At 38.6% G+C, this 27,036-nt stretch overlaps 1 protein-coding gene across 5 annotated transcripts in view; it reads right to left on the reverse strand.

The window, feature by feature from the left end:
• The window catches only part of ERICH2 (glutamate rich 2), a 36,535-nt gene that overhangs the window by 5,553 nt on the left and 3,946 nt on the right, over nucleotides 1–27,036 (reverse strand). The window contains exons 1-9 of one of the 5 annotated variants that reach the window (XM_039493726.1): nucleotides 26,900–27,000; nucleotides 23,383–23,419; nucleotides 19,924–19,953; nucleotides 19,592–19,640; nucleotides 19,308–19,344; nucleotides 16,263–16,352; nucleotides 15,100–15,194; nucleotides 6,131–6,327; nucleotides 3,042–3,099 (exon numbers count right to left, since the gene is read on the reverse strand). In XM_039493726.1, the coding sequence (XP_039349660.1) occupies nucleotides 3,042–3,099; nucleotides 6,131–6,327; nucleotides 15,100–15,194; nucleotides 16,263–16,352; nucleotides 19,308–19,344; nucleotides 19,592–19,640; nucleotides 19,924–19,953; nucleotides 23,383–23,419; nucleotides 26,900–26,985 (679 nt within the window). In that variant the 5' untranslated portion in view covers nucleotides 26,986–27,000. Of the gene's footprint in view, nucleotides 1–3,041; nucleotides 3,100–6,130; nucleotides 6,328–15,099; nucleotides 15,195–16,262; nucleotides 16,353–18,614; nucleotides 18,676–19,307; nucleotides 19,345–19,591; nucleotides 19,641–19,923; nucleotides 19,958–23,382; nucleotides 23,420–26,899; nucleotides 27,001–27,036 lie in introns of those variants that run through there. The other 4 variants (XM_039493727.1, XM_039493725.1, XM_039493729.1 and 1 more) reach the window with 4 other exon arrangements.

Here is a 27,036-nt window from a genome sequence, read left to right on the forward strand (position 1 = left end):
TGTACAAGACTAGCTGTGTTTGCATGTGCTCCACATAGCCTTGTGCAGCTAAGTAGTGCAGTGGAACAGTGTGTTAATGCACACTGAGATTTCATGGGAATCCTCCTGCGAGATCTCTAGGGGCTTGGCTACACTTGCGAGTTACAGTGCAATAAAGGAGCCCCGCGTGCACTAGCTCACTCCCCATCCACACTGGCAAGGCACGTATTGCGCTCTGACTCTGCAGCTACAGCGCTGCTGGTACTCCACCTTGGCAAGAGGCATAACGTTTGCTGCGCCTTGGCTACAATGCTTGGGCCCAAGTGTGAACAAGGTGTTGAGTTACCGCACTCTGATTGGCCTCTGGAAACATCTCATAATCCCCTTAAGTCAAGTGGCCACTCTTGTCACTGTTTTGAACTCCTGTAGGAATGCGGAAATGTCCTTTCAAAGCTCTGTTTCTGACAGTTGGCATGCAAGCCATTAGTGTGGAATGCTGTGAGTGGGGGGGGGGGGAAATGGGGGGCTGCTGCAGTCTGAACTTACAAGACAGCATGCTGACATGCTCAGCCCCCCAAAACCCCACTCTCTTTCTCCCCACAACACACAACACGCTCCCTGTCACATTCCACCCCCTCTCCCCCATTTGAAAAGTACGTTGCAGTCACTTGCATGCTGGGATAGCTGTCCATAATGTAGCACCCCCTAATTTTTCCCCAGCCCCGGAGCACCCACGGAGTCAGCGCCTATGACTCTGCACCTGTTCAGCCTATTGTTGATGCACTCCTTGTTGCTGTCCAGGTGTCCTGTGTAAGGTTTCATGAGCTATGGGAGTAAGGATCACTATGGGCATCTCAACATCCCCCACTTGAATCTTCTGGTCTGGAAAGAAATTCCTTGCTTGCAGCTTTCTGTATAGGCCAGTGTTCCTGAAGATGTGTGTATTATACATCTTCCTGGACCACCCCGTGTTGACGTTAGTGAAACCCATTGTGCTCAGGGTGATCCACAAGCACCTGCAGTACCACAGAGAAATACCCCTTTCTACTGATGTACTCCATTGCAAGATGGTCCAGGCCAAAAACTGGAATATGCGTGCCATCTATCGCCCCTCCACAGTTAGAGAATCTCATTGCCGCAAAGCTATCCAATATTTCATGCACATTTCCAAGAGTCACAGTCCTTCATAGGAGGATGCAATTAATGATCCTGCATACTTGCATTAATGCTGCCCCAACGGTGGACTTCCCCACTCCAAACTGATTTACGACCAAGCGGTAGCAGTCCAGAGTCACCAGCTTCCACACAGCAATTGCCACTCATTTCTCTACTGAGAGGGCGGCTCTCATTTTGGTGTGCTGAGGCGAGCTCTGCACAGTCCCAGGAAAGTGGCTTTCCGCATCCAAAAGTTGGCAGCCACTGCTTGTCATCCCAGACCTGCATAATTATGCAATCCCATCAATCAAAGCTTGTTTCCCAAGCCCAAAAGTGACAGTTCACCATGTTCAGCTACTCCATGAATGTCCAAAGTAATCTTGTGTTGTTTCTTTCCAGGACACACAACAGGTGAGGCAACTCCGATTCCTGTTCAAATTGGGAGCTCATGATATAGTGCATGACCATCCTGAGATGTTCATAGCAGTGACCACAACTGTAAAGAGCAGTGCAGGATACATGCATCATGGGATGTCAAGCCCACACCCATGATGCACTGCGATCCAATCTGCCTTCCCACAACTCCTAGCTGCAGCAGGTGGCGAGTAGCTCAGTGAGGTAGCTAACTACAGTGCACTATTCTCACTGTCGATGCTAGAGCACCAAGTGTGGATGCGCTCCGCCAGTAGAAGGAGCGTTGTGTGAACATGCACAAATGATGTAATTATACCAGATTCTGCCGGCATAACTTGCATCTACAAAACTATGTAGTGCAGACAAGGCCTGAATCTTTAACAAAGGCATCCTTTCTCCAAAATATGCATTAGATATTGAAGTTTAATGGGTGTTAACCAAAAAACCCAACCCCTCTCTCAATTACTTGACTATTAAGCAACTGTGGTGTCATAATTTCACTATTTGTTAATTTATTACTGGTCTTGTCTATACTAGACTTAGTTTCCTAAAATTTCCCACCACTTGGTCTGTAGTAACTTGCAATGCTATCTTCCGCATTTTGGTTGGAGAAGTGTATAGTCTGGCTAGAAGATAAAATAGGGAACTGGAAGTCAAGATTCCTAGGTTCTATAAATGGTTCTGGCACTGACTCACTGTGTCCTCAAGTGAGTCATTTAATCTCTCTATGCATCAGTTTACTCATCTCTAGAACAGCACTCCCTGTCTACTACATAGGGATGCTGTGTGGCAGAATTAATTAATACTTAGAAAAAAAAATCTTTGCAATCTCCATATGAAAAGTGCTACTATGCTTCCATACAGTATTATGGTCTCTATGCTTCAGACAGCTTTCACAAGCCTGCAGCTACAGATCCAGGTGGAAGGGAGAGTGCTACCTTTGTAGCATGTTCCTTCTTTCATTCCAACTATGTGGAAATCCCTCTCTGGGAATTCCACAAAGTTACAGTTTCATGGGTAGGGAAAGGATGCAGCAGGGTAGGGATGCTCTGAGGTTTCATCAGAATTCTCTCCTGCATGGAGAATTATTTTCCATGGAGGAAGCTGGCACATGTTACTGAAAACAGAGCAACTTTATATAAGCCAAATCCAAAATGAAAGCCACCTGAGCAGTTAAGAAATGTATTTATCAGCACCAGGCACAATGGTGCGTGCCTGTAATCCCAGCTACTGGGGAGGCTGATACTGCCGGATCACTTGGGCTCAAGGGTTCTGGGCTGCAGTGCGCTGTGCTGATCAGGTGTCTGGTGCCACTGACAGCCTGACTGAAGGAATGGGTAGAACAACACAAATGGCTCTCTCTCTGTTAGGGCTGATGGACTGATCGATCAAGGTGACCAAGTATTTATCAGCAATTAAGAAAATGGACATGAGGGGAAATAATAAAATGAAACAGGTAAAATGTAAAAAAGTTATATATATAAAGTACTTACTCATTTGACAAAGTTTTTTTGAGAGACTGTAGTCTTGATCCATAATTGCTTTCAGGAACTAAAAGAACAATATGGTTTAGTATGAAAGTTAATATCGAGAATTGTTGATGTGCACACTTTGAGAATTAGTTCCAAGTTTGGTCAGCTTTTATATAAAAATACTTTAGTGAGCACTTTGATCAATTTTCCCAACAGCTATAAAGTGCAGAATTTTTCTATTGTTCTAAGTAGATCCACCAGGGGACAGTGGACAACTGCTAGTCCCACCATGACTTGTACAAACTCCATCTCAGCTACGTCTTAGAATTGAGGATTATATTTCTGTGTAATTGTGTTACTCTGAGCACAGAGACAAGTTACTCTGGAAACATCTAGGTATGTGTGTTGTTTTATAAATGAGTAGTCCAACTGACTCCAGTGGAACTACTCACATGAGTAAAGTCATGCACCCTCTTAAGTGTCTTCAGGATTGTGGCCTAAGTTTGATGTGAGAACTGATTTTTCTTTTTTTACAACAGGTATTCTAAGTAACACCTGTGCTCACATAATAAGGTAAAAATTAATAGCCCCAAGAGATGTGTTTGACAAGAGTAAATAACACAAGGCTTCACTGTCAGTATGGCACAGTGTGGACAAGGGACTTGAATCAAGCCCTGACAACACCTGTTGGGTCCACAGTTTATTTTTGGCATCGGATGGAACAGTCTTGGATCTCAAACATGCTATCATTCATTGCTATCAAGTAAGGGGAGGGGGAAAACTCCAAACCCAAACATAAATCCACAAAGATCTCAATGATCTAAAAGCAGTAATATTAAATTAACAAATGGAAATCCACAACAGACCCATTTAACTGATGTTTGAGGTGGCATTATCAGAATAGTGAGACAATGGTTAAAAGCAGTATAAGAATCTACTTATATAATTAACGACAGGATATTAAAAACTAATTACCACATAAGCAAACATGATATATACCACTAAAAAATAAAAAAATAATAATTAAAAAAAAACCAACATCGGCAAAAAGTTATCTGAGATATCATCATTTTCTCTTAGACAACAGTACCTCAGACAGCACTGTGTGGTAACTGCTGGATGTTGTTTTAATAATGAATATTATTACTGTTCTTTCATTTGAAGTCAAGTAGACAGTTTGAGAGTTGTTAAAGTCAACAGTTCTCTTTAAATTCTCGGAGCTATGTTCATAATTGGCAGAGCCTAAACCTACACTACTTTGAGTTTTGCCCAGGCCTCTCATACAGCATAGGATCTAGATTTAAGTCTCTGACCCTTCCCACCTTTTGTACTCTCAATAGCAACTAATAAGGCTTTGTCAGATACTGCAAAGATAGTCAGTTCCCCCAAAATAGGAGCTGAGTAAGATTTTCTTCAGTTTGCCGTGCAAAAATCTTATTCCAGAGCGTTTCTTACTACACTGTCATTTTACCTGTAAGCATATTAGTAATCACAATGACAGCAAGGTTTTAACTTTAAAACACATACTTAACTCTTAATGAAATCAATGGGACATAAGCATATGCTTAAGTACTTTGCTCCATTGGGGCATTTGACAGCAACACTACACATCTCATGTTTTGTTTAAAAAAAACCAAAAAACTGGATGTTGAGCAAACACAACCAATTAGCTGAAAAAAAACAAAACCAAACCTGTACCATCTACCACTTCCCAAACATTTTCATATTCAAGTCTAGGTAACAGGAAAGAAAAAACCAAAATTCTTCTCCATATACACTGCGTACTCCAAATGAGTATTAAACACACCGTGGGCACTCAGGATCTCTTGCAGCACTTAGAACAGAAGCCGTCATACAAACTGACTGAACTGTTTTCCCTCTTCAAACAACTAAATACAGGCACATCTTTTACACAGGAATATTTTTTGAAAAATTGTTTTTGACAGTATCAGCAGGGATTTTGTTTGCATAGTACATGCATAAAAAACAAGTTTTCAACAGAGTATTTACCATTACAGTGCCAGTCGCAGAGCCCCAAGTATTCCACAACTGCAGAACTTGCCACAATTCACCCCTTGGTGCACAACTGTGGTTTAGAATTAAAAAATTAAGTTTCTAGCCCTTATGGGTATGCAAACTTAAAAAATGTAAGACAAGTGTGAATTGTGGCTATCTGAGTCTACAAGCCTGAAAACAATACTTCTGAGAGATGTGAATGGCCCCAGTCATTTCATTCTGGGCTCCAGGGATTCTGACTGTGCAACTGTGGGCTTTGGCATTTTTCCAAGATACCAAGAATTCCGTAAACTCTGCAACAAAAATACTATTTTGCTGTAGCCAGATGCCTAGCATCTTGGGTTCTTTTGTTATCTTGTCCTGCTGGGACCTGCCTGAAGCTGCCTCTTACTCTGCATCTTTATCCACAAAGGAGAATTAATTGATTATAGTGCATCACTATTCTACAGAAAAGACAAGAGAGGTTCAGGGAGCAAGGGCTAGAGACCAGTTTGCGGTAGGGTGACCAGATGTCCCGATTGTATAGGGATTGTCCCAATTTTTGGGTCTTTTTCTTATATAGGCTTCTATTACCTCCCACCACCGTCCCAATTTTTCACACTTGCTGTCTGGTCACCCTAATTTGCAGCCAGGGAGCAGGGGGAAAACCAGAAATGCAGGCTGGGCAGCTAGACTGCCTAAAGAATAGAGGCCTGTGGAACTCAGATGAACCACTGAATCGGACTATAAGCTCCCCATTTTTGATGGCATGCATGATGAAGGGAAAAGAGATTCGGAACAGAGATGCCCGGACAACATTGTAACCACTGAAGCCCACAGACTTGGGTCATCTGGAGGACAAAACAAAAAATATATAAAAAATAGTCATTGCCGAAAATAATCATTGATGAATTGTGCATCAATGAGTATTTTCAATTTTGAAATATGGTCACAAGCATGTTTGCATAACAGATACAATAAATCAACACTGATGCAGAATTTGGCAGAATTATGGAGTGTTTGCTACAGAATTGGGTCACACTGTGCTGCAGAGTACATGGGTCTCTCAGTCTATGTTCACATTGTTCAGTGGGGGTGGGGAAGGTGAAATTTACCTCTCCCAGCAACTCTATTGGTGCATTTGTTTTTCTATCTTCATTTTCACTATTTTCACTGCTGCTTTCATCGTCATCTGTAGTTTCTGACAGCTGCTCATTAATATTATGGTCCTCAATACTATTTGTCTGAAATTCAGTGCTGAGTTCATTATTCGCTGGCTTTCCTACATTTCTGGAATTTTTTTCTTTATCATCTAAATTCAAAATTAATATTATATCAGCGATAAAAACAAATAATACTTAGCAGTTACAGAGCATTTTATGTGTTCAAAGTGATTCATAAGCATTAACTAGTTAATGAGGATGACTGACAAGGTATTTTTACATACAGTTGAAAAATATTTTCTGTTTATCTTCTTATATCAAAAAGTTAATGCTTACATTACTGAGCTCAACTGTGCCCTCTTATAGACTAGGATAATTACCACTGAAGAAAATAAGAATTGTATGGTGCACCTCTCAGGGAAGAATTAGGCCCACTGAATGTAACATGTCATGCCTGGAACTCCATTTTAAAACGTTTTATATTACAGAAACTCAGCTGTAATACCATTCTTTCTGCTAAATGTTCTGAAAGAAGAGTAATTGTACTGATGGTACTTATAACAATGTTTGATCTGCTGAGAGCCAAAAGACAGTATATTTTTGTTTTACAGAAAGAGAGTCTTACATGTCTTCAAAAGCACTAAAAATAACTACTTTACCTGAAAAAGAATGCAAAATTTGAGAAAGTAATAGTTGCTTTGGGAACCAGAACTCTCACCTTCCTAACTTTTGTTGCATTTATCTTCTCAATCCTAACAGTGCATTAAAGTATTTATTGTTTCTTTCGTTTAATTTCTTCTTCATTATATTTGTAAAGGTTTTCCCATGAGTACATTTTGGATATTTTAAATTGCTGCCATGTCATATATGAGTAATACCTAATACCACAAACTGCAGACTAGCATTTCTTGGACTTGCCTAACAAAACCAAACCAACCTCATCTGTCACTTTTAAGTATTATAAAGCATTAGTAAGTTACACCATTCCTCTAGTGAAGCGGAGTATACAGCCTGGCAATTTTGAAAAAGCTGCTGTCTTGGCCTGAAACACCATGGTGTGGAGGGTGTTTTTATTATTTATTATTATTAAAGATAAAAGCTCTCTTCCAGCACAAATACAATGGAACAGTCCACAGAGGCTTAAGTGCATGAGATGATATCTCTTTTTCCCAAGAGATATTAGAAAGTCCAGTTAATCAAATGATCTACTGGCTGAACACATAGGTGCTTTAGAATGAAAAGAAATAAGAATTGTGACTGAATGCACATTCAAATAAGCACATCTACATGTATGTGCAATGTGAATGAAATTATTTTACAAGGACTTATTCACTAATGAGGGAATTCAGTTCTCAGGTCTCATATATAGACTCTATACGTTGAAATGAACACACAGATTAGTGCCTAATCTTTTGAGTTTAAAATCAGTGAGAGATAAATAAAGGTTGCTGGTCTTGGCTGAGTCCTAATGGGTATTTGTTCACATCACTGAACCATGACCTAATGGAGTTCAGATGACAGCCTTTCCTGCAAAGTCCCAAGATTGAAATAAGGAGGCATGAGCTACTGGCAGACTAGGTGGCAAAGCTTAGATTGTGCCTGCTTGCAATATATGCCCTTCTTTAGCCAAATCTCTCAGCTTAAATACATAAACTACAAGCTAATGTGTTTGAGGAAAAGTACTATGAAACTGTGGTAACAGGTCTGATAAAGTTTTCTGAGATTTCAAATTAACAAAGTGCAGAAACATATACAACCACACGTCCTGTTGAAGTCAATGCAAAGACTCTAATTGACTTCAGTGGGTTCTGAATCAGGATCATAAAAGCAGTATGGGTTCTGGCAAGAAAATTTTACCTCAGCTGTAATACCATTCTTTCAGCTAAATATTCCAAAAGAAGAGTCATTGTACTGATGGTGCTTATAACAATGTTTGATCTGCTGGAAGCCAAAAATGCAGTATATTTTTGTTTTACAGAACAAGAGTCTTATAGGGACATCAATTGTACCAATGTTATCCTTAAGAGGTTCTCCTATAGAGCAATCTAGCTAACAGCAGGTGTCACAGAACCAAGTAATAAGGAAGAAAAATGAAAGCTGAAGAAAAGACAACTTCTAATTAGAAAAACAAACAAACCATGGAATGCATAAAGTTAATGAATACCCATAGTTTGTTATGGGGGGTGGGGGCAGTTGCTGCTCCATTAAGGCTGAGCTGTTTTGCACTTAAATCAGAGATTCAACTGCTTATGTATATAAAACATTGTGTATCCTAACCAAATTTACCAGCACTTACTTACTCTTTGATTATAGAATTAATTTACATTCCTTTGATAATTTAGGAATTAAAATTAAATTTAAAGATAAGAAATTCAGCACCTGCTGCCAGACTTTTTGTCCCAAATGATCTTATGAACAGGATAATGCATATTTTTCAAAATTTCCCCTATGGTTTACTTACTGAAATTGTCAGTGTTTGTAGGCTACATTTGAAAAACTGTTTTTTTAATATTAATGGTCATTTCCCCCTGTGATACACTGTTCCTCAAAATAGCACCCTGTAATCCCCATGATCATCATTCATATATGGTTGTGATATTTCATACAAAGCATGCCATGTAAGATATATTAAAGGTCATGATCTCCTGAAACCCATGGTTCTGTCAAAATATATATATTGTTAGTGTGTATGAAGTCATGAGACTTTGCTGTATGGTTGTCATTAAAATATATTGTAAGTTTGGGAGTCCTCCACTGCTAGTTCTCCAGTGACAACAAAGGAGGTGATCCACAGCCCGGTGGCTGTTAAATGACCATTAATCCGCAAGGGAAATGTAAACAAGGGATTTACAATGCTGAAAGAGAGTTGCACAAGCACCTCAAGCAATGGGGGACTGCTCACCACTGTGACTCAGCAAGGCCCACCAGGACATATCTGCGCTAGTATTTTCCAGGCACATGGACTGAGGGTATAAAATAAAGGACAGTGGCATCTTGCTTTTTACCTTTTCTCCTCCCCGACCTAGGCTGGAAGCAACAAGAATGCTGAGAAGACAAAGACTTGAACTGAGGAGACTGGTCCCAGGCTTAAATGGAAAGTCTGTGTATTAAGTACTGTAAACTGCGACATCAAGTGGGGTGAGAAAAACTGCTTGATCCAAATACTGCTCAGTCTAATAAGATTCAAAATTTAGACTGCATGCTTACCTTTTATTATCTTTGGTAATTATCTCTGACCTTTCATGCCTACCACTTATAATCACTTAAAATCTATCTTTCTGTAGTCAACAAATCTGTTTTATATTTTACCTAAAACAGTGTGTTTTGGTAGAAGTGCTTGGGAAATCTCAGCTCAGTTTACAAAAGCTAATGTGTGGCCTCTCCATATCGAGGGAGGGGCAGACTAGGTAATGAACTTACACTCGTCAGGCTTCTGACCAGGGCTGGATGGTACAATTCTGGGTAAAAGGCTGGGGGTCTTGGGAGATCTGCTGGTGCCTTTCTCTGTGTGATTCATGAATGGCTTAGGGAGCAGTCATGCAATTTAGCTGGGCGTCAGGCTCCACAAGCTGTTGTACTGAGTGATAACAGCGCCTGGAGGGGTTTGTGGCTTGTCACTAGCAAAGCACTGCGAGAAAGAGCCCAGCCTGGAGAGTTAAGGGGGAACAGCAGTACCCCAGTTCCAGGTTGTACCCCAGGGATCCCATCACACACCCCAATTATTCCTCATAACAAGAAGTTTCTTCTTCAGCGCTGTGGAAGAAAAATATTCTTCTACAGAGAATTCCATAAACTGTACTCTTTCAAAAATGGCTGCACTATTCTCAATGGGATTGAAGCCATAGGCTGCCCTCAGGTGGCCATTTTGACATAGGCATCTATCTCCCATTGTTCTCAAATGGGGCTGAGACTGTATCTATACAGGACTGAGGCTGTGTCTACACTGCCCTACAGTTTGGACGAAAAGGAGTATGACCAGCCAAAAGTGCTGCAATGTAACTCCCCCATGTGGACACTGTGGGTGCAAACTAAAAGGTTCCTAATTTGTATTAATGTAGTCCTCTTTGAAAAGTCCAAACTCTGAGGCAGCATACACAAGCTCTAAGTGTTCCTCTCCACCTCCTAACAGCTCAGGGCCACCAGCTGAAGGCAGGTTGGCTTCACTCTCACTTGGCATAAGAGGATGCACTGACCATTTTGAAAGAGAGCAATTTTTTAGGCATTTCTCTGAAGGACAAGATATTATGCACAAGCCTCTGCTGACAAATGAATATTCAGTTATGAAATACAATGGCAAAGTGACCTTTAATGCTAAATATTTATTTTCAAGATCTACCCAGCAAGAGGGCAGGAGTGAAAAGGGAACCATGTTTGTGTGCAAGTAGGCACACATGTAAGCAGAGGGAGGGAGAAATGGGTGTATGCACATGTGCAGAGGAACGTAGAGAAGTAGAAGAGGAGGGGGAATTTGGAGGATAGGAAGAAGAAGGAAACTGTGATGTAATTCCCCACTTGCTTTTAGTTATTCCGGTGAAACAAAGCGGCTGTAGACACAGTTTAACTGGCCAGGATGCTCTGGCTGCATCATAGTACTGCAGACTAGAGTAAAGCAATCAGGACATATTAGTGCATCTGGCTATAAAAAGTTAAAATTGTTAAAAAAATATTTAAAGCTGGTAATTCTAATGATTTGAAGATATGAAGTATCACACAGCATTATCTTTGAGTTTCTTGGTTGGAGTTAATGTATGGAATTTAAAAAACAAAACCAGACATTCCTGAAAAAATTATATTAAGAGTATATATCAGTAATTTAGGGTAAGATACATTAAAGGATGTTGTAATTATTCCCAACCAAATTGTTGTAAATCCAGGAAATTCAGAGTTAAAAGTTAAATTTAACAGAAAGCCAAACATGTTAAGTTATGGAAATGCAGTTAGGGCACCTCAATTCTGCCCTGTAGTGACACCACGAGAGAGAGAGAGTGTGTGTGTGTGTGTGAAATCTAGAATGTCTTTAGAAGTCAGTTTAATATAATCTAAGATCACTGACACTAAAATGCCTTAATAGCATGCATATAGTTGTTGCACAGAGCCACTGAAGGGCAGAACTAGCTTGTCTGGGAATGCTGTTAGGGTCTGATCCAAAGCCTATTGAAGGTAATGGGAATCTGTTGACTTCAGAGGACTTTGGCTCAGGCCCCAAGACAGAACAAGATCTCTTAAACTTTATCCTGGGGTTAGCTCACCAACCATCCCAGTTTCTATTGCTGACTGCAGCTCCATAGAATCTTTCAGTAGTCTTCTCGCCAGGTTTTAGAGAGTTTCAAGTTTGCATCAACTTAGTTCTTTATTAACTAGCCTTGACTTAACTATGACATCATATGCTAGCTCATAAAAGGGAGTATAAGTACTGGCAGAGCAATTGTATATTAATCACCAAGATTCCCTTAAAGGGAAGTAAAACTGTGCTACATACTATGTCAATTATTAATATTTGATATGGAATTGAAATACTGGTAAAAAGCAACTTTAACACTAAGAACTCTAACAGGCAAACAGTGATCATTTTTCAAGGTTAACACTTTCTGTCAGGCACCTTTGAAAAAAAGTCAAATTATCATGCCAAAATGGCTTCTTCCAACAACAATCATGTGAGAGCTCATGAGGATGCAAATGTAGGCTGAGTCTTGTGTTGTGTGGCTATACCTTCAAAGGAACATTTGGAAAAATAAGTGTAACAGTAGCATAAACAGAAACCCAAACTTGTTTACACAAGAGAAACTATTACCATAGTGAATGTCTTTAAAATATACAGGTCATTCTATGAGAATGTCATATGCTCTCAAAAGGGATGTCTGTAAACATCTTCGTTTGCTTGCCTGGGATTGATGAACAGGCTAACACCTTGGAACATCAAAAGGATCACTGACTAAAACTTGGGGGATTGGAGATACCTGAGGAGGAAGGATGGATGGATGACAGTTATCTGGAGCGGAAAGACTGTTTCACTGCCAACCTGCTCAGCAAAAGCTGCAGAGGAGAAAGAGAGAAGCTCACCAGAGAGGATGTAATGTCCTTAATTGTACCTACCTATGTTGTTTAGAAATTAAGAATAAGTATGTTATGAGGCTGTTTCTTTGGAGTTAAACTGGATTTTCTCTCTCTCTCTCTACTTAATATATTTTATTTTTGATCAGACCAATTGAGTCATGTTTTACAGTATGTCTTTGAAAGGAAGGCAACATTTTGACAAAGTGCCACCCAATGACTGGTTGGCTGATGACAAGAAATGGCAGGAATAGGTTACACTTACTAATAACTGATTTCACTTTGTTTAGTTTTTATATTACAGCAGTTGCACTGGTAGCAACAGCTATAGTTAATATTATAAAACAGTTCCCTTTATAAACTAGGGATTTCTACTCTTGGTTTCTAATTTTACTCCTTTACAATGTTTATTTCAGGCTACTTTAGTGCCTTGTAACTTTCTACAAAAATATCTTTTATAGGTCTATTTAAACTAACTGCATACATCTGAACAGACATTATTTCATTAGAAAGAGATTAGAACTGAAGTTTTTAAAAATCTATTTTTTGCATCCTATGTTCCCATTCTGTATAACCACACTATAAAAGGCTGCTTACTGTGCTGCCACTGCAGCCAAGAAATGAGGCTTGCAGAACCTGAGCAGAAAGTGAAACAGCTTGTAATTTACAGAGGACAATGTGAACAGGATATCAACTCACTGAAAGAATCATTAAAAGAACTTTGCTATTTTGTAAGGTTTACTTTATATTTTTAAAAATAGACTTACAATTATAATACATATTTTCTTGGTTGATTCTGGATTATACCGAAAACCTGAATTGCTAGCTTAGCATTTAGTGAACAGCACGATGGATCTATTTTTAATGGCCCATATACCCTACAAGCATAGTGCTGGCACATAGCTCTCTGCCACAGTTAGTGGTGTCTGTGTTATAACACTGTTTTACTGCTAGAGTGGAGCTAGAGTAGATCTGTAACCATGCTGAGAAACAGTATTTTATATTCCCTACTGACCTTAAAGATTTCCCATATTATTTCCCTTTATTTAAAAAAAACAAAAACAAAAAACAAAAACAAAACAAAAAAAAAACAGAAAAAGTGTAAGTTATGGGTCCCAACAGCAATATTAATACAGTCACATTGCTGGAATCTTAACTTTTGCATATCTTGACTTCTTGTATTTCTAACTATGCAACCTTAACATTACTTTAACATTATATGGTATTTTATTAAATGTTATTTTGATTAATTTATTTTGTTTTTTTAGTGCCTGAAGTGTCTGTAGAGGATTGGAAGCAATTTATAAACCTTGGGCCAAATTGTGCCTGGCCCTGATATGAGTGTACAGCATGTGCAATTGCGCGCATACATAACCCCCTTGCCCACCCTAAATCAAGACTTGTCTACAGTTACAGTGCTACAGCAGCAGGTGCAGCTGCGCAGCTGTAGCACTTAGTGAACACGCTGCCTATGCCAACAGGAGACCTTCCATTGGCACAGGTACTTCACCTCCCAAAGAGGCAGCTGCTATGTTGATGCGAGAAGCCCTCCTGTTGACATACTATCTACACTGAGAGTTAGGTCAGGAAAATCCACATCCCTAAGTGACATAATTATACCAACATAAATTTGTAGCGTAGACCAGGGCTAAAGACAAAGCAGAAATCAGTCCCTTTCCTCACAGCTCTGACCCCAAAACACAGAGTAGCTGGCTGTAGGAGGAAAAGACAGATGCACCCGAAGAAGAGCAATTGCAAGAGGTGCAGCCTCTGCATTCCCCAAAGACAGAAGGTCACCAGTGCTCCTTTCGGGGTAGTGTGGCTGAGATCTACCCCTTATTGTAGGCTGTGTCTAAAAGGTACAAATTAAGCCTCAGACTCCTACACTTTCCCCATACCAATCTCCTAAGCAAAAAACATTTTTTGAAATAATAAAAGGCAACTCTGAATGAAAAAATATTTGCATGGAGAATTGTCAGGGATTCAGAGATATGTTTCACTTGAACCAGCCAACCAATGACTTCTGATTTGATACTATCTGTCCTAGCTTCACTGATTGTTGTTTCATGATGTAGTTTGTGTAAATCAATTTTTAATTACTCATCTGTATAAAATTCTATAAAATTAAAACAAACAAGGGATTAAAAAAATGCAGTCTGTTATTGTGCAATTAATGTTATTTCCAAAAGACAGAGGATAATATATGGTATTCTATGAAGACATTTATTAAACAAAAGAAAAATCTACACAACCTAATGTGGAGTTTCCTTTGTAGAATCACTTTACATGTGGTCAAGTCTTCTTGTATGCAATACAATATTACTGAAGTAAACAGAGTTCTAGAAGTTCAGAACCTCCAACGTCAGATAATATATTGTACATGCTCTATGATGGCACGTGCTGTTCTGTTGTGTCATAGCCATGAAACTATAGCCCTTTTTCAATCTAACTGAGAACAGTGTCTTCCATGAACACTGTAGATATTCTTTAGAGTCTTCTTAGATAAAACTAAAATTTTCTTTTTGCTATTTTATAATGTATTATCTTCCTCCGCTCCTGAATCAGGAGAGATCAGACTAAAAAAGATGGTTTCCACAGTGTGATGTATAAGCTATAGGCAAGCACTTCAGACAGTTAACCACTGATCAAAACCACAGCAATGTCTCCATCAAACCAGATACACATAAGGCCTAAGATATCACATTCAGTCCTTACAAGAAAATCCTATTCTTTCCACAATCATGCAGCACATAAACTAATATCACTTTATAATCTCTACTCCTTACACATTTGTTACTCATTTTTTTGGGGATGTGGCTGGTTGAATAAGAGACCTATCTGTAACTCAGTGAAGAAAGTGCAAATCTTACCTGTAGTTTCTTGCATGTAGTGGGGTGATCTTAAATTAGTCTCTTGAATCTTAGATGAATTTTTCTTTTTTATAGTTTTTGCAGAAGCATCCCATCTTCATGTTGGATATTATTTACAGTAAAAAAAAAAAAGCATCATAAAAAGACTAAAAATAACACATCTCCAGGTTAAGCCAATTTTTACAGAGATGTAACACCAGCAGCACCAAAATAATAAGCCAGATATGATAACTCTGTCATAATTAATAACTGCTTCTTATGGAAAAGTGATTTGCTTGCAGGATGACTGTGCACTTTTTGAAGGACATGATGGATATTTCTAGACATATGATTTATTCCTTAATTGATGATGAGATTAAGAATTCTCCAAATCAAAATGATAAATTAACAAAAGGGAGCAAAGTAAATTTAGTTACTATTTCTCTTCTGCCATGGCTTCCCCACAGCAGCAGGAGCTTCAGCTGTCATCCCAAGAAGTCTTCTTCCACTGTCTTAGACTTCCAGGGACTTTACTACAGCCATTTTGTTTTAAGATAATTAATCCAAGGACAACCTGGAGCTCAGTTTGGTTCTCCAACAAAAAAATATAAGGTCGATTCAGGTTTGGTATAGTAGGGCTTTTTGGTAGCCATGTCAGTAGCTTGTCCAGTGCTGTGTTTTTACATTGCTTAGTGTTTACACTGCACTGTTTAATGTTTTCTGATTATTCTCTGGCATCTCAGGATACTATTTGCCCAGCTCACTCTTGGCACTGACAATCCACGCTGGCTGCAGTCATCTGAGCTGCCTAACCAATGCTGGTGCTACCAGCATGCTTTTGTCTTGCCTATACACAAAACCAACCTAGGCTTCATATTAGAATTTTTGTCCTTCTGATGTGCATCCCCCCAAATCTTGCTAGTTCCCAGCCCAAGGAAGCGGTCATTAACTTGTGATGGTGGACACAGGGCCATTTGATACTCATTTTAGCAAGATTTCCAGCCCAGCATTTCCTCCCAGTGACCATAAATCCATCCTCCTCTGTCAGAGTGCTCCTGACTGGCCAGTACCTGAAGCATTAATCGAAAGGGTTAAAATTATTTATTTAAAAGGCACAACGTTAATATTTTAATAGCCCATTTTTCTTAAATGCACCTAGTGAGCTACAAAGATATAAGACTTACTTTTCAAACGTTGATTTAGCTGCACATAATGAGATTTGTTTTGTTGGAATATAAACTTTGTTTGTAGATTCTGGTCCACATCCATGCTGCCTTAGTTTAAATTAAAATGGTTTTTCACATAAAGAAACACAAATCAAATATTGCCATTAACTGCAATATAATTATGTTCATTCCATTGATACTTGTGAACTTGTGGCTATCCAAGATTAGTACCATCTGCCCTTTGCCCCATCAGCATGATTAAGTCAGTGAACATATGAAGCTCCCAGCTAACTGAGTGCCAACTTCATTATTTATCTTCATTTTTATTTCAGAAAATAGAAACTCCAGTAGACACCATTGAACAAATAATGACAGATTGTTCATTGGAAAAAAGTATTTTCTCCAGTTACAAAGTCTGAGGGAATGTTTGCCTAGTACCTCCTATTACCTTTCAAAAGCTCTCCGATTACCTTTCAAAATCCCAAACACTTTTAAAATCCAATTACATTAGCTCACATAGGTGATAAAAGCTACTCAGACATGGAATACAACAAAAAAATCCATGGACAGATGGAGTTTAATATCTATTCCTCAACAATATTGATATAGACAGTTTGCAACTAAAAACAAGAATTAAACTGAATAAGGGGCTCTTGGATTTAAATAATACAGTATTACTTAGTTTTGAGAAAATGAGAATAGATGCATGCAAATGGAGAAAATGCAACATATGTTGCCTGTACAAACTATATATTGGCATATCTTATATATGATATAACTCCTATATACCTTGGATCATTAGCCTGAAGTTGTCTTTAACTAATGCTTTTGCTTAAGAATCTAGACCAAATTTCCAAACGTGATTTTAAGTGCCCAACTTGAACCACTTTAAAAGGTGTCTGATATTCAAAGAGCAGGTGCTTAATACTTTCTGAAAAATCAGGCTCCTTTAAAGTGTCTTAAAGTGGGCATCCAAAAATCACTTTTGCAAATTCATACCATACAAAACGTAAGAAGGCCTATACATAATTGATTAGGAACAGGCCTTTCTAGTGAGTGGGAATGAATCAAATGCAATATAGCAGCTAACTCCTATTTTCTCCTTTTAATTAAATATTAAAATAAGTTCTATGCCTGTGATTATTACTACAGGTACTAACCAGTTTACACTGATTGTTCAAGACCATTATAATAAATTTCTATTAATTTAAGATGACTTTTCAAAAAGAACTTTTTGGAAGATTCACCAGATAAAGTCTACATGGAACTGAATGAGAAGAAATAAATAGATCGCATCTGGAGGTTCTCATATCTTTTATACCCATTTTCCAACACAGGAAACAAGCAGCTGTGAACTGACTTTTGAAAATGTACAGGTAATTCTTCCAACTGTGTTGGGTGCTACAGAGTACCCTTAACTGAATAAGAGTTTTCAAACTTCAGTAAAAATATGGAGACAGTCTCAACATACTTATACCAACTAGGGGTTACATATTCATATAATAAATACCTCCATTCAATTAACTGCCTGTAATAAGGCTCAGGGCTAGAAAAAGAGACAATACCCATTCTTATAACATAATTACTCTTTTACAAGAGATGAATATTCCAAATTTTTTATATTGATTTAGTGATTTATTTACACATTGTAATGAATTGCAGTTATATTTTACATAATGATTGTTCGGGGGTGGGGGGGGGAAATCACAAATGGAATTTATTCCAATTCCAGCAATGAAAAAAACCTAGTAACTAAAGCAATTTTAGAGAGTTATATGGTAAGAGAAGTATCATAACATCAAGAGTAGTCCACTTGGCAAGAATTTTAAGACCAAGTATTAAAAAGTGGCTTTAAAAAATTGCATCTATAAGCTTTTCCATACCCAGGCAAAATTTACTGGTTTATTTCTATTATTTTACAATTTCCAGGTAAATTATATTTGTGTGAAAACTGAGAGGTCAAAAGTCCAGCTACTTACTACCTACCAGATTAAACATGCAAATACAGTTTGCATGCACAGAAATATTTGTGAAAATGCATATAACCAGGAACAAGAGTTCCCTTTTAACAATTTGACCCATTTAGTCTTTGGAGTTACTCCAAGTTTACATTTGTGTAAATTAGATTAAAAAAACTGGCACCCCAAGTTGAGTTTTACTGACATGACAGATAAAGCAAGGAAAGATATTTTGGAGCAATATTGGATAATCACCAGGGGCCAAATTTTCAGACAGCCTTTAACAAGAATATTCACATTTTTTCAGGCATACCCTTTCATGTATACAAAATTTACACTCCAAATTTACAAACCACTTCTAAAAAAATGTAACCTTAGATCATTTACTGTACTGCGCCTTTTGACTGCTTACATGGATGAAGGGATCTTGTCATGATGCATAATCCTGTTCCATTTAAGTTGATGGGATGTTTCTATGGATTTTTATAGGAGCAGTCTAAGAGCCATGGTAACTTATTTTGGAAACAATTTCACGTTTTTCACTTAACCTCATAAGAATCTTAAATATAGTGATTGATATTTTCAAAGAAATTCAGATCATTCAGGGCCTGAACTTGCACTCATTAAGGCTAATGGCAAAGCTCTTGCTGACTTCTGTGATACAGGATCTGGCCCTTAGATAAATCTTCCATTAATTTTAATCAATATTTCTAATTTTAGTTTATACATGAATTCTATTATTATTTTCAAACAAAAAGATTATGCACAACAGAAAATGTTTTCATAGTTTCTGAAAATTTTATGTAAAAGTATATTCTACAACAGTAAAAACATCAAACTGAAAGAAAATAACTATTCAATAACTCAAAATATAAAGGCCTTAATTTAAAAATATGTACTTCTACAATATCATCAAGATTTAAATTCTATTTTAAATACCCCATCTAAATAGCAATGGTGCCAACTGAACCATAGGTTAAAGTGTTAATCCATGCATTTCCAGCCTTTCAAAATTAATTGGGTAACAAATGATTTCATTATCTAGCTCTAATTGCTTAAAAAGGCATGTAATAGATCAGCTGCAAAACCAAAGAGATCATCTTACCGTGGCATTGTTTGAATTGGTTCAATAACCACTTCTTCTAAAAAACAAATGAACAACAGCTGTTTAAAGTTCTGGTATACTTAGTACAAATTCTGATTTTCAATTCTAAATTTTCTTTGACTGTGACAGATGTAAATTGTTTCAAAGTTGCAATTAAAATTTGCACTGCTAAACAACTCAAAAACTTGCTTACTGGATTTTTTTAAATCAGGGAAAGCTAGCATATAATAAAAAAAAGGTGGATCCCCCCCCCCCCAATACTAAATCATTATTAGGTCACTTACCTTTTGGACCAAACACATGTAATCTGCCATTTTGTCCATTCTTTTGGTCCTAAAATAACAACAATAGTAACATTAAAAATGAAAACCATTGTAATTACTTAAGATACCCATCCCACATTAATGAGGGTTCTTGCAGTGATGCAAATTCCCAGTAACTTCAACAGAATTCCACACCAGGATTCAGAATTGGAGGTTTGAAATTTCTTCACCACACATACAAAAATTTCAAACAGCAGTCACTATTGTTTTTCAATAACAATAGCGAAATAAAGAACAAAACACATAAATTGCCCATGAAAGAGATGCTGATCCTATGGAAAACTAAATCTTACCTTTATGGCATCTGTTCTTTCTAAACAGTTCTGCCTAGTAGAAAACACAGACATTTGTAAGAACACATATTCCTTGAACACTGGAATTTCAGTTTGTTCAAGTGGACATGTGGTAGCAAAACAAAATAAAATAAATCTAGAAGGCACCGAATTCTTACACACCTGCAATTACTGCAAACAATTACTTAATCTGGACTCTAAGGTCTGACACAACAAAAAATACCCAGGCCTTTTCCTGGGTTTGGACAAGCCCTGGATACTGGCTTTGGCATTAGGGTCCACACTAGAAAGAATTATAACCAGATTTACGATCTGATTCAGCAAAGCACTTAAGCACATGCTGAAGTCCATCCCCTATTCTGTAAATCCCTTATGTTTTTACTATTGAGCTCACTAGGACTTAAATATGTATTTAAGAGCTTTGCTGAATTGGAATATTAGTAGGTACAAATCAATTTCAGCTGCAATGGTATTATTAATATTGTAAATAAGCTATTTAGTGTAGACAGGGAACAGGCGTTTTCAATATGATTTCAGAAAACCTTGTTTCTCCAATGTGAGCCAACTTTCCTCCGTATAGGTTAGCCCTTATCTAAGCTAGGACTTTTTATACTGTGTAGCACCAGTACACCACCACACAGCAATGATGTAGCCAGGTTCAGGCATTTTAATCCATAGAGTGATTTTTTTTAAAGCGTCCAATTTACGCCAGTCTTTTCACCATTAGAGAGTCATTAAAATAAACTTGCCATGCCCTGCACTCTGCAACATAGGCACCAACTTTCCCCAGCACCAGTGGGTGCTCGCGTCCCCTTGCCCCCGGCCCCAACTCCATCCTTTCCCCTCCCCTGCTCCGCTCCCATTCCAACCCCTTCCCCAAAGTCCCAACTCCACTCCCTCCCTGCCCCTATTGGACCCCTTCTCCAAATCCCCGCCCTGGCCTCGCCTCTTCCCCTCTCCCTCCCAGCTGCACGAAATAGCTGTTTCACGGTGCAAGCGCTGGGAGCTAGAGGGAAAAAGCGGGCGTGCGGCACGCTCAGGGAAGAAGGTGGAGTGGAGACGGAGGTGAGAGGGGGTGGCCAGGGAGCTACCAGTGGGTGCAGAGCACACACCAATTTTTCCCCGTGGGTGCTGCAGCCCCAGAGCAGCCACAGAGTCGGCATCTATGCTCTACGACTCCCTATTCTGGGTCCATGTAGTCATCTTTTTTCTCCATTCCTATTAAAGCCATGTGGTTGGACCTACACATGAAAATTACTCCAGAACTAGCTAGAGAGACATATCTTTGGTCTCTATTAATGGCTAAAAATATTTCTTTAAGCTTCTTTACATTTCTAAAACTTATCTAAGAGACAACACGTGGCAGACAGCTCCTGTTCATTACACTAACGGGGATGGGGCTGGAGGGAGGAGGGAGCAAGAGGAGTCAAATAATGTTCCTTCTGTCTGGCATCAAGAACAAATATATACAACACTCTATTCCTATGAAAGCTTGCATGGCATTCTATTGCTGACTAATAGAGGAGATAGCTCGCAGATTCAGGAGCAGCCTCTGGAGCCGTGCAACACAGAAAATTATTGTGGGCCAGAAGCAGGGTGGATTTGATTTAAATCAAATTGATTTAAATCACTTGTCAGGAAGACTCAATTTAATCATTGTTTTCTACATAAAAATGCATTCTTGTTGTTGTTATAACCTTAACACACATACTTCACAACTCAGAGATAGATATAGGTTTCATTTTTAGAAGGTATACACTATATATTTTAAAACAGTGATTTTGAAAACTTTTCAGATTAGTTTTACAGCTATATCAGAAAATGAATGATTGGTTATTTCATTTGCCAAAGGTAACTGAAGAGATATTTAGGAAGTCATTGAGAGGTGAACTATCTCCAGTTCAACAGGTTAATCATTAATATTGGGAGGATTTTCTTGCCATGCTGTATTAGGAGGAGAACATCACCAGACAGACATTTAAATTATTTTATTTAACTAAAACAACAACGTTAAGTATTCTGGATTTTTTTCCTTCAACAGCAAACATATAATATTTTAACAAAACAAGCATATGTCTCTCGCTTCTCACATTTATCTCCAGACTTCTCCTTGTCCAGATCTATTCCGCCCCCAACAATCTTCTATTCATTGAACTTTTTGAAACTTTGCACTTTTAGAGAGAGGTAAGGGATTGACTCAGTGCACACAAATTTGCAGAGGGACAATAGAGTTGAGGTCTTATTTCTCACCTCTATATATTATTTATTTATTTAAAAACATTTTTGCTGTTAACAAGCATGTTACCTCTGGAGACACAAATCCACAGTTTGAGAACTGCAAAACTAAGTATCTCTGATGGTATTTCTCAACTGAGCACTGAGTCCCATTGAGTAGATAGAAAGATTAACCTAAATAATCTATACAGAAGCTTGTGGAACCCCATAAAATTGGGTCCCTAATACATGAACTGTTAGAAGTCATTTACAGCTTTTCTTAAACATTACATGAATATATTGTCTCATACTATAGAATTAGAATTTATAATCTCTATTCCATGATGCCATATCTTTGTGCTATAATGTGTCTTAATTAAAACGATCTTTAGATAGGTTTTTTTCTCAAAAAGCATTTTATCAAAAAAATCCGATTTAAATATTTATAAAAAAAGCATTGCTTTTTAACCATCCTGGCCAGAAGCCACCTTGATAGGGACTTAATCAATATGGGACAGTCTCAAAATGTTTTAAAAAATAGAAGAAAAAAGTCTCCTTTGGGCCGGGAACAAGCATGAGTTAACTGAAAAGATGCTTACTGGTAGTTCTGGTTGAGAAAAACGTATCACTAGCACAAATCTATATTCAAAGTACAATATGTGAATTTAACTGTTAAGGAAGTGCTTGAAAATATGACATTTTACAGTCATATCACAACAATTATAATAAATGCTATATTTAACCTTTTTTATCTTTCACGATGTGCCCTTTTTGTATTAAAATTTTGATTTGACCACTAGGCATGACTCCTCTTGTGCGTGATCAATTTAATGCAATAGAAGAACCTTTAATATATGAAGTGATAGTTGAATGTAACACTTTGCATTGTATCATTGTTTTATTTGTTTACTGTGATTTGCAATCTATTTTTTATATATCATGGTTTTGGTACAAACTTCCAAAACCTAAAGAAGGAAGCTTTTTGGCCTCAAAGATTGCATATTATTATATACTGAGCCAATGAAAACTCATTTCACTTACTTTTAAATACATATAAAGGAAAGACTAGACCAATAAATGGTGGATGTGGGAGGCCATCAGCAGATCGCCTTGACTGTTCCTCCGCCACCAGGTCTCCCCAAATTCACACAACTCACATTCTTTTACAGCTTGCCTCACACAACAGAAAACTTCTGGAAATTTTTTGGGGCCAAGACTGTGTCTTTCTTTTCTATATTTTCTTACCTTGACATTGTCAAGCAGGCTTCTAGAATAAATCCATCTAAACAGAAAGATGCACATGATGTATTAAGCACAACACAGAACAGAACATGTTTTCTTAAAGTGCATATTTTTTTATTCACAATTAGTTCATTATCAAAGTATACAGTTAATGTTGGGCTGTCAAAGTTTCTATATATTTACCAAAGTAGATTGCACTTGAGAATTATTAGTGAGCTTATGAGAAAATGGTTTATAAAAGCAGACAACAGAAAATTTTTGAAGCACTGAATATTTCAAAACACTGAGCTATTAATGGATGGCTAAGATGTCAGTTTATAAATTACATTAGTACTTTTCACTTTAGATATTAATTTTCTTCTTGACATTACCTGGGTGTTCAAAAATCTCTGATACAATGCCATTTTTAAAATGTTTCTGTATTATCTGTCTTCTTTGCCTTTATATATGGAGGACTTGTAAATGTTATATAGAACAGACTTAGTGTTGGTGATGTGAGAGTAACTCTAGAACAGGGGTTCTCAGACTTCTGTAGTGGTGATCCCTTTCACACAGCAAGCCTCTGAGTGCGACCCCCCTTATACATTAAAAACACTTTTTCATATATTTAACACCATTATAAATGCTGGAGGCAAAGCGAGGTTTGGGGTGGAGGCTGACAGCTCGCGACCCCCCATGTAATAACCTCATGGCCCCTTGAGGGGTCCCGACCCCCAGTTTGAGAACCCCTGCTCTAGAATCTTTTCTTTGTACATTCTCTTTTTGATATCAAACTATTGTAAAATATAATTTTAAAAAATTAAATTATAATTTTCTTAGTTTCATTATAATTCAGTTGGTAGCACTCATCCTTAGACCAGAAGACTGTGGGCCCAAATTTCATACTAGAATTAGGGCTTATAACCAGCGCTGAAAATGCAATTAAGGATACTGTAGCTCTGATGAGACATAAAACCGAGGTCCATATTGTCTATATCACATGGCTATCCAAGTGGAAGTTAACCATTCACACAGAACTTTTAGAGTCAGGGATAAATCCCATGGTCTTGTCAACATTCCCTTCCTCAGTTATAAAACAGTCTAAGCGTACAGTATAAGGTAATATGAATCTTTGTTGAGTGCATAATGGTCACTAATTTTTCTTGTTCTGCATAATGTTATTGTAAAACAATTTGGGTGCATAAAGCCAATTTATATTCAGTTTTTCTGGAAAGTTTAAAGACCAAATCCTGCTACTATATAATCATTGGCAAATTCCCATTGACATCACTCAGAGGAGACCTAAAGTATTTTTCACAAGGTACATTTATTCAGTAGACTAAAGGGGATTTTTAAAATCTTGTGAAGTCCTGTTAATCTGTATGGTCTTCCTTCCTTTCTAAAGATTTTAGAACTATTCGTTCATTAACACTCTCCTGTGAATGAATGTAGATCAAATTTAGAAAACAGCCAGGAAGAGAGATATATATTTGAAATGTGAAATATTGTAGTACTTTAGAGTAACATCTACTTAAGCATACTCAATGGAGTACCTGGTCATCAATTGCATTTGCTCAATGGCTTTCTGTATATTCCAAATATGTTATACCGAACCACTGACTCTATGCTGAAAGGATAGAGCATGCATGACTATCGATAGACTATCTAACACTGTATTCAGCAACTGCCAAAAGAGGATATTTTAACAACCTTTTTTCCTTTTGAATAATTATAAACCAGAAATAGAGCCAGTTTTCTTTATAAAAAATTGTGTGTATCATTATATAAATAAATACAGACAATTAAAAACCCTTTAGGATCACTGAACCAAAAAAACTAAAGCAAGATGACTTTATAAATGTAAGAGGTATGTGCAATTAACTGAATAAATACAGATTGTTAGACAATTAATTTCCAAAGTTTGCGGTAGATGGAGTTTCAGTTTTATGACACAGCCAGTTGTGCAGTAGTTTCAAAGGCCCAGATGGAGGAAGGGACTTAGGTGCTACAATGCTCAGCATTGCAACACCTAAATTCTAGGCTTCTAGAAACATCACAAGAACAGCACTGCGATCCACAAAGCCTGAGGTAGGCGCCTAAGCTCCTATACAATGAACGGGGAGAGATAGGAACCTTAGACTGTGATCTACAAAGCCAGCATACTAGGTGAGGAGCCACCAAAGCCAGCCAATAGGCAACATCAACCAGATGTGTGCTAAAACCTGTCCCGATTATGGAGATAGGTGCCTAAGTCTAGGGTGCAGGGAGGTGCCTATCTCTGCTTGCAATCCACAAACCAGGGAAGACAAGCATTCAGATGCCTAAATCACATGCGGGGGCCCAATCTGGTAGACTTACTTAGAGACTACCGGCTGGCTCGGACCAGGGGTGGCTCTAGACATTTCGCCGCCCCAAGCACAGCGGCATGCCGCAGGGGGCGCTCTGCCGGTCGCCGGTCCCGCGGCTCCGGTGGACCTCCCGCAGGCGTGCCTGTGGAGGGTCCGCTGGTCCCGCGGCTTCGGTGGAGCTGCGGGACCAGCAGACCCTCCGCAGGCATGGCTGCGGGAGGTCCACCGGAGCCGCGGGACCAGCGGACCCTCCGCAGGCATGCTGCCGAAGGCACCCTGCCTGCCGCCCTCCTGGTGACCGGCAGAGCGCCCCCCGCGGCATGCCGCCCCAAACACGCGCTTGGCGTGCTGGGGCCTGGAGCCGCCCCTGGATTGGACCCTTCAGGCCAGGGGGAGGAGAAAGAAGACCACCTCCCTTACTCCCTTTTGCCTAGCGGATAAGATACTCACCCAGGATGTGGGAGGCCCTCAGTTCAAGTCCACCCTCCTTCTGAGTAGAAATGATTTGAACAGATGTGTGTTATGAAATATTCCAATGTGGATCTCCCTCAAGTCTTGCCTGTTGAAGTTGTGCCACTTAAATAATTAATTTAATCCAATTAAATAATTAAATATTAATTGGGCCAGTGAAAGAATTACAATGCCTCATGGTTAGGGCAGTCACCTGAGAGGTGGACAATCCCTGTTCAAATCCACTGTCCCCCTCAGCAGGAGAGGGGACTATGTGAATAGTCTATCCACTAGGCTAACGTTTATAAGGGAAGTCCTCCTCCTCCAACCCCAACTCCTGGCTGTTTTGTGTGAACTCACCTGAGGGGCCGGATCTGTTAGGTGGCTTCTGACCATGCCTACCGGATCAGGTCCCCACACGCAACTTAGGCAGCTGAATGACTATCTTCCCCGGTTTGTGACTTGCTCTGGGACTTAGGCAGGAGATATGCACCCAAGTAACTAAAGCATGCACACTGAAGCCTGACTCAAGGAGGAAATGGGCGCCCAGCTAACTAGTGAGACTGCAGCACACATGCCCAGTGATAAAAGCTTAGGTGCTGAATGAGTTGAGGCACCTACAGGGTTAGAAGGCAATTGAGCAGGAGTTTTATGGATAATAGTGGTGCCTGAAAATGTGACTTAACTGCTTAAGTACCATCATGGATCACACCCAAATTCATGATCTGAATTTATGTTTTTACCGTGAGGAGAGGTGTTGAAAAGATTTCCCTTCATTTTTAATTTGGAACTTGGGAACAGGACTGGGAATTCTCATATGTATTTCCATACTAGGTCTCTAAGCTTGTTAGCAGATTCTTACTCCTTGGTGTGTGTAATT

Source organism: Mauremys reevesii, linkage group 11 (assembly GCF_016161935.1).
Source record: "Mauremys reevesii isolate NIE-2019 linkage group 11, ASM1616193v1, whole genome shotgun sequence".
Classification (NCBI taxonomy): Eukaryota; Metazoa; Chordata; order Testudines; family Geoemydidae; genus Mauremys; species Mauremys reevesii.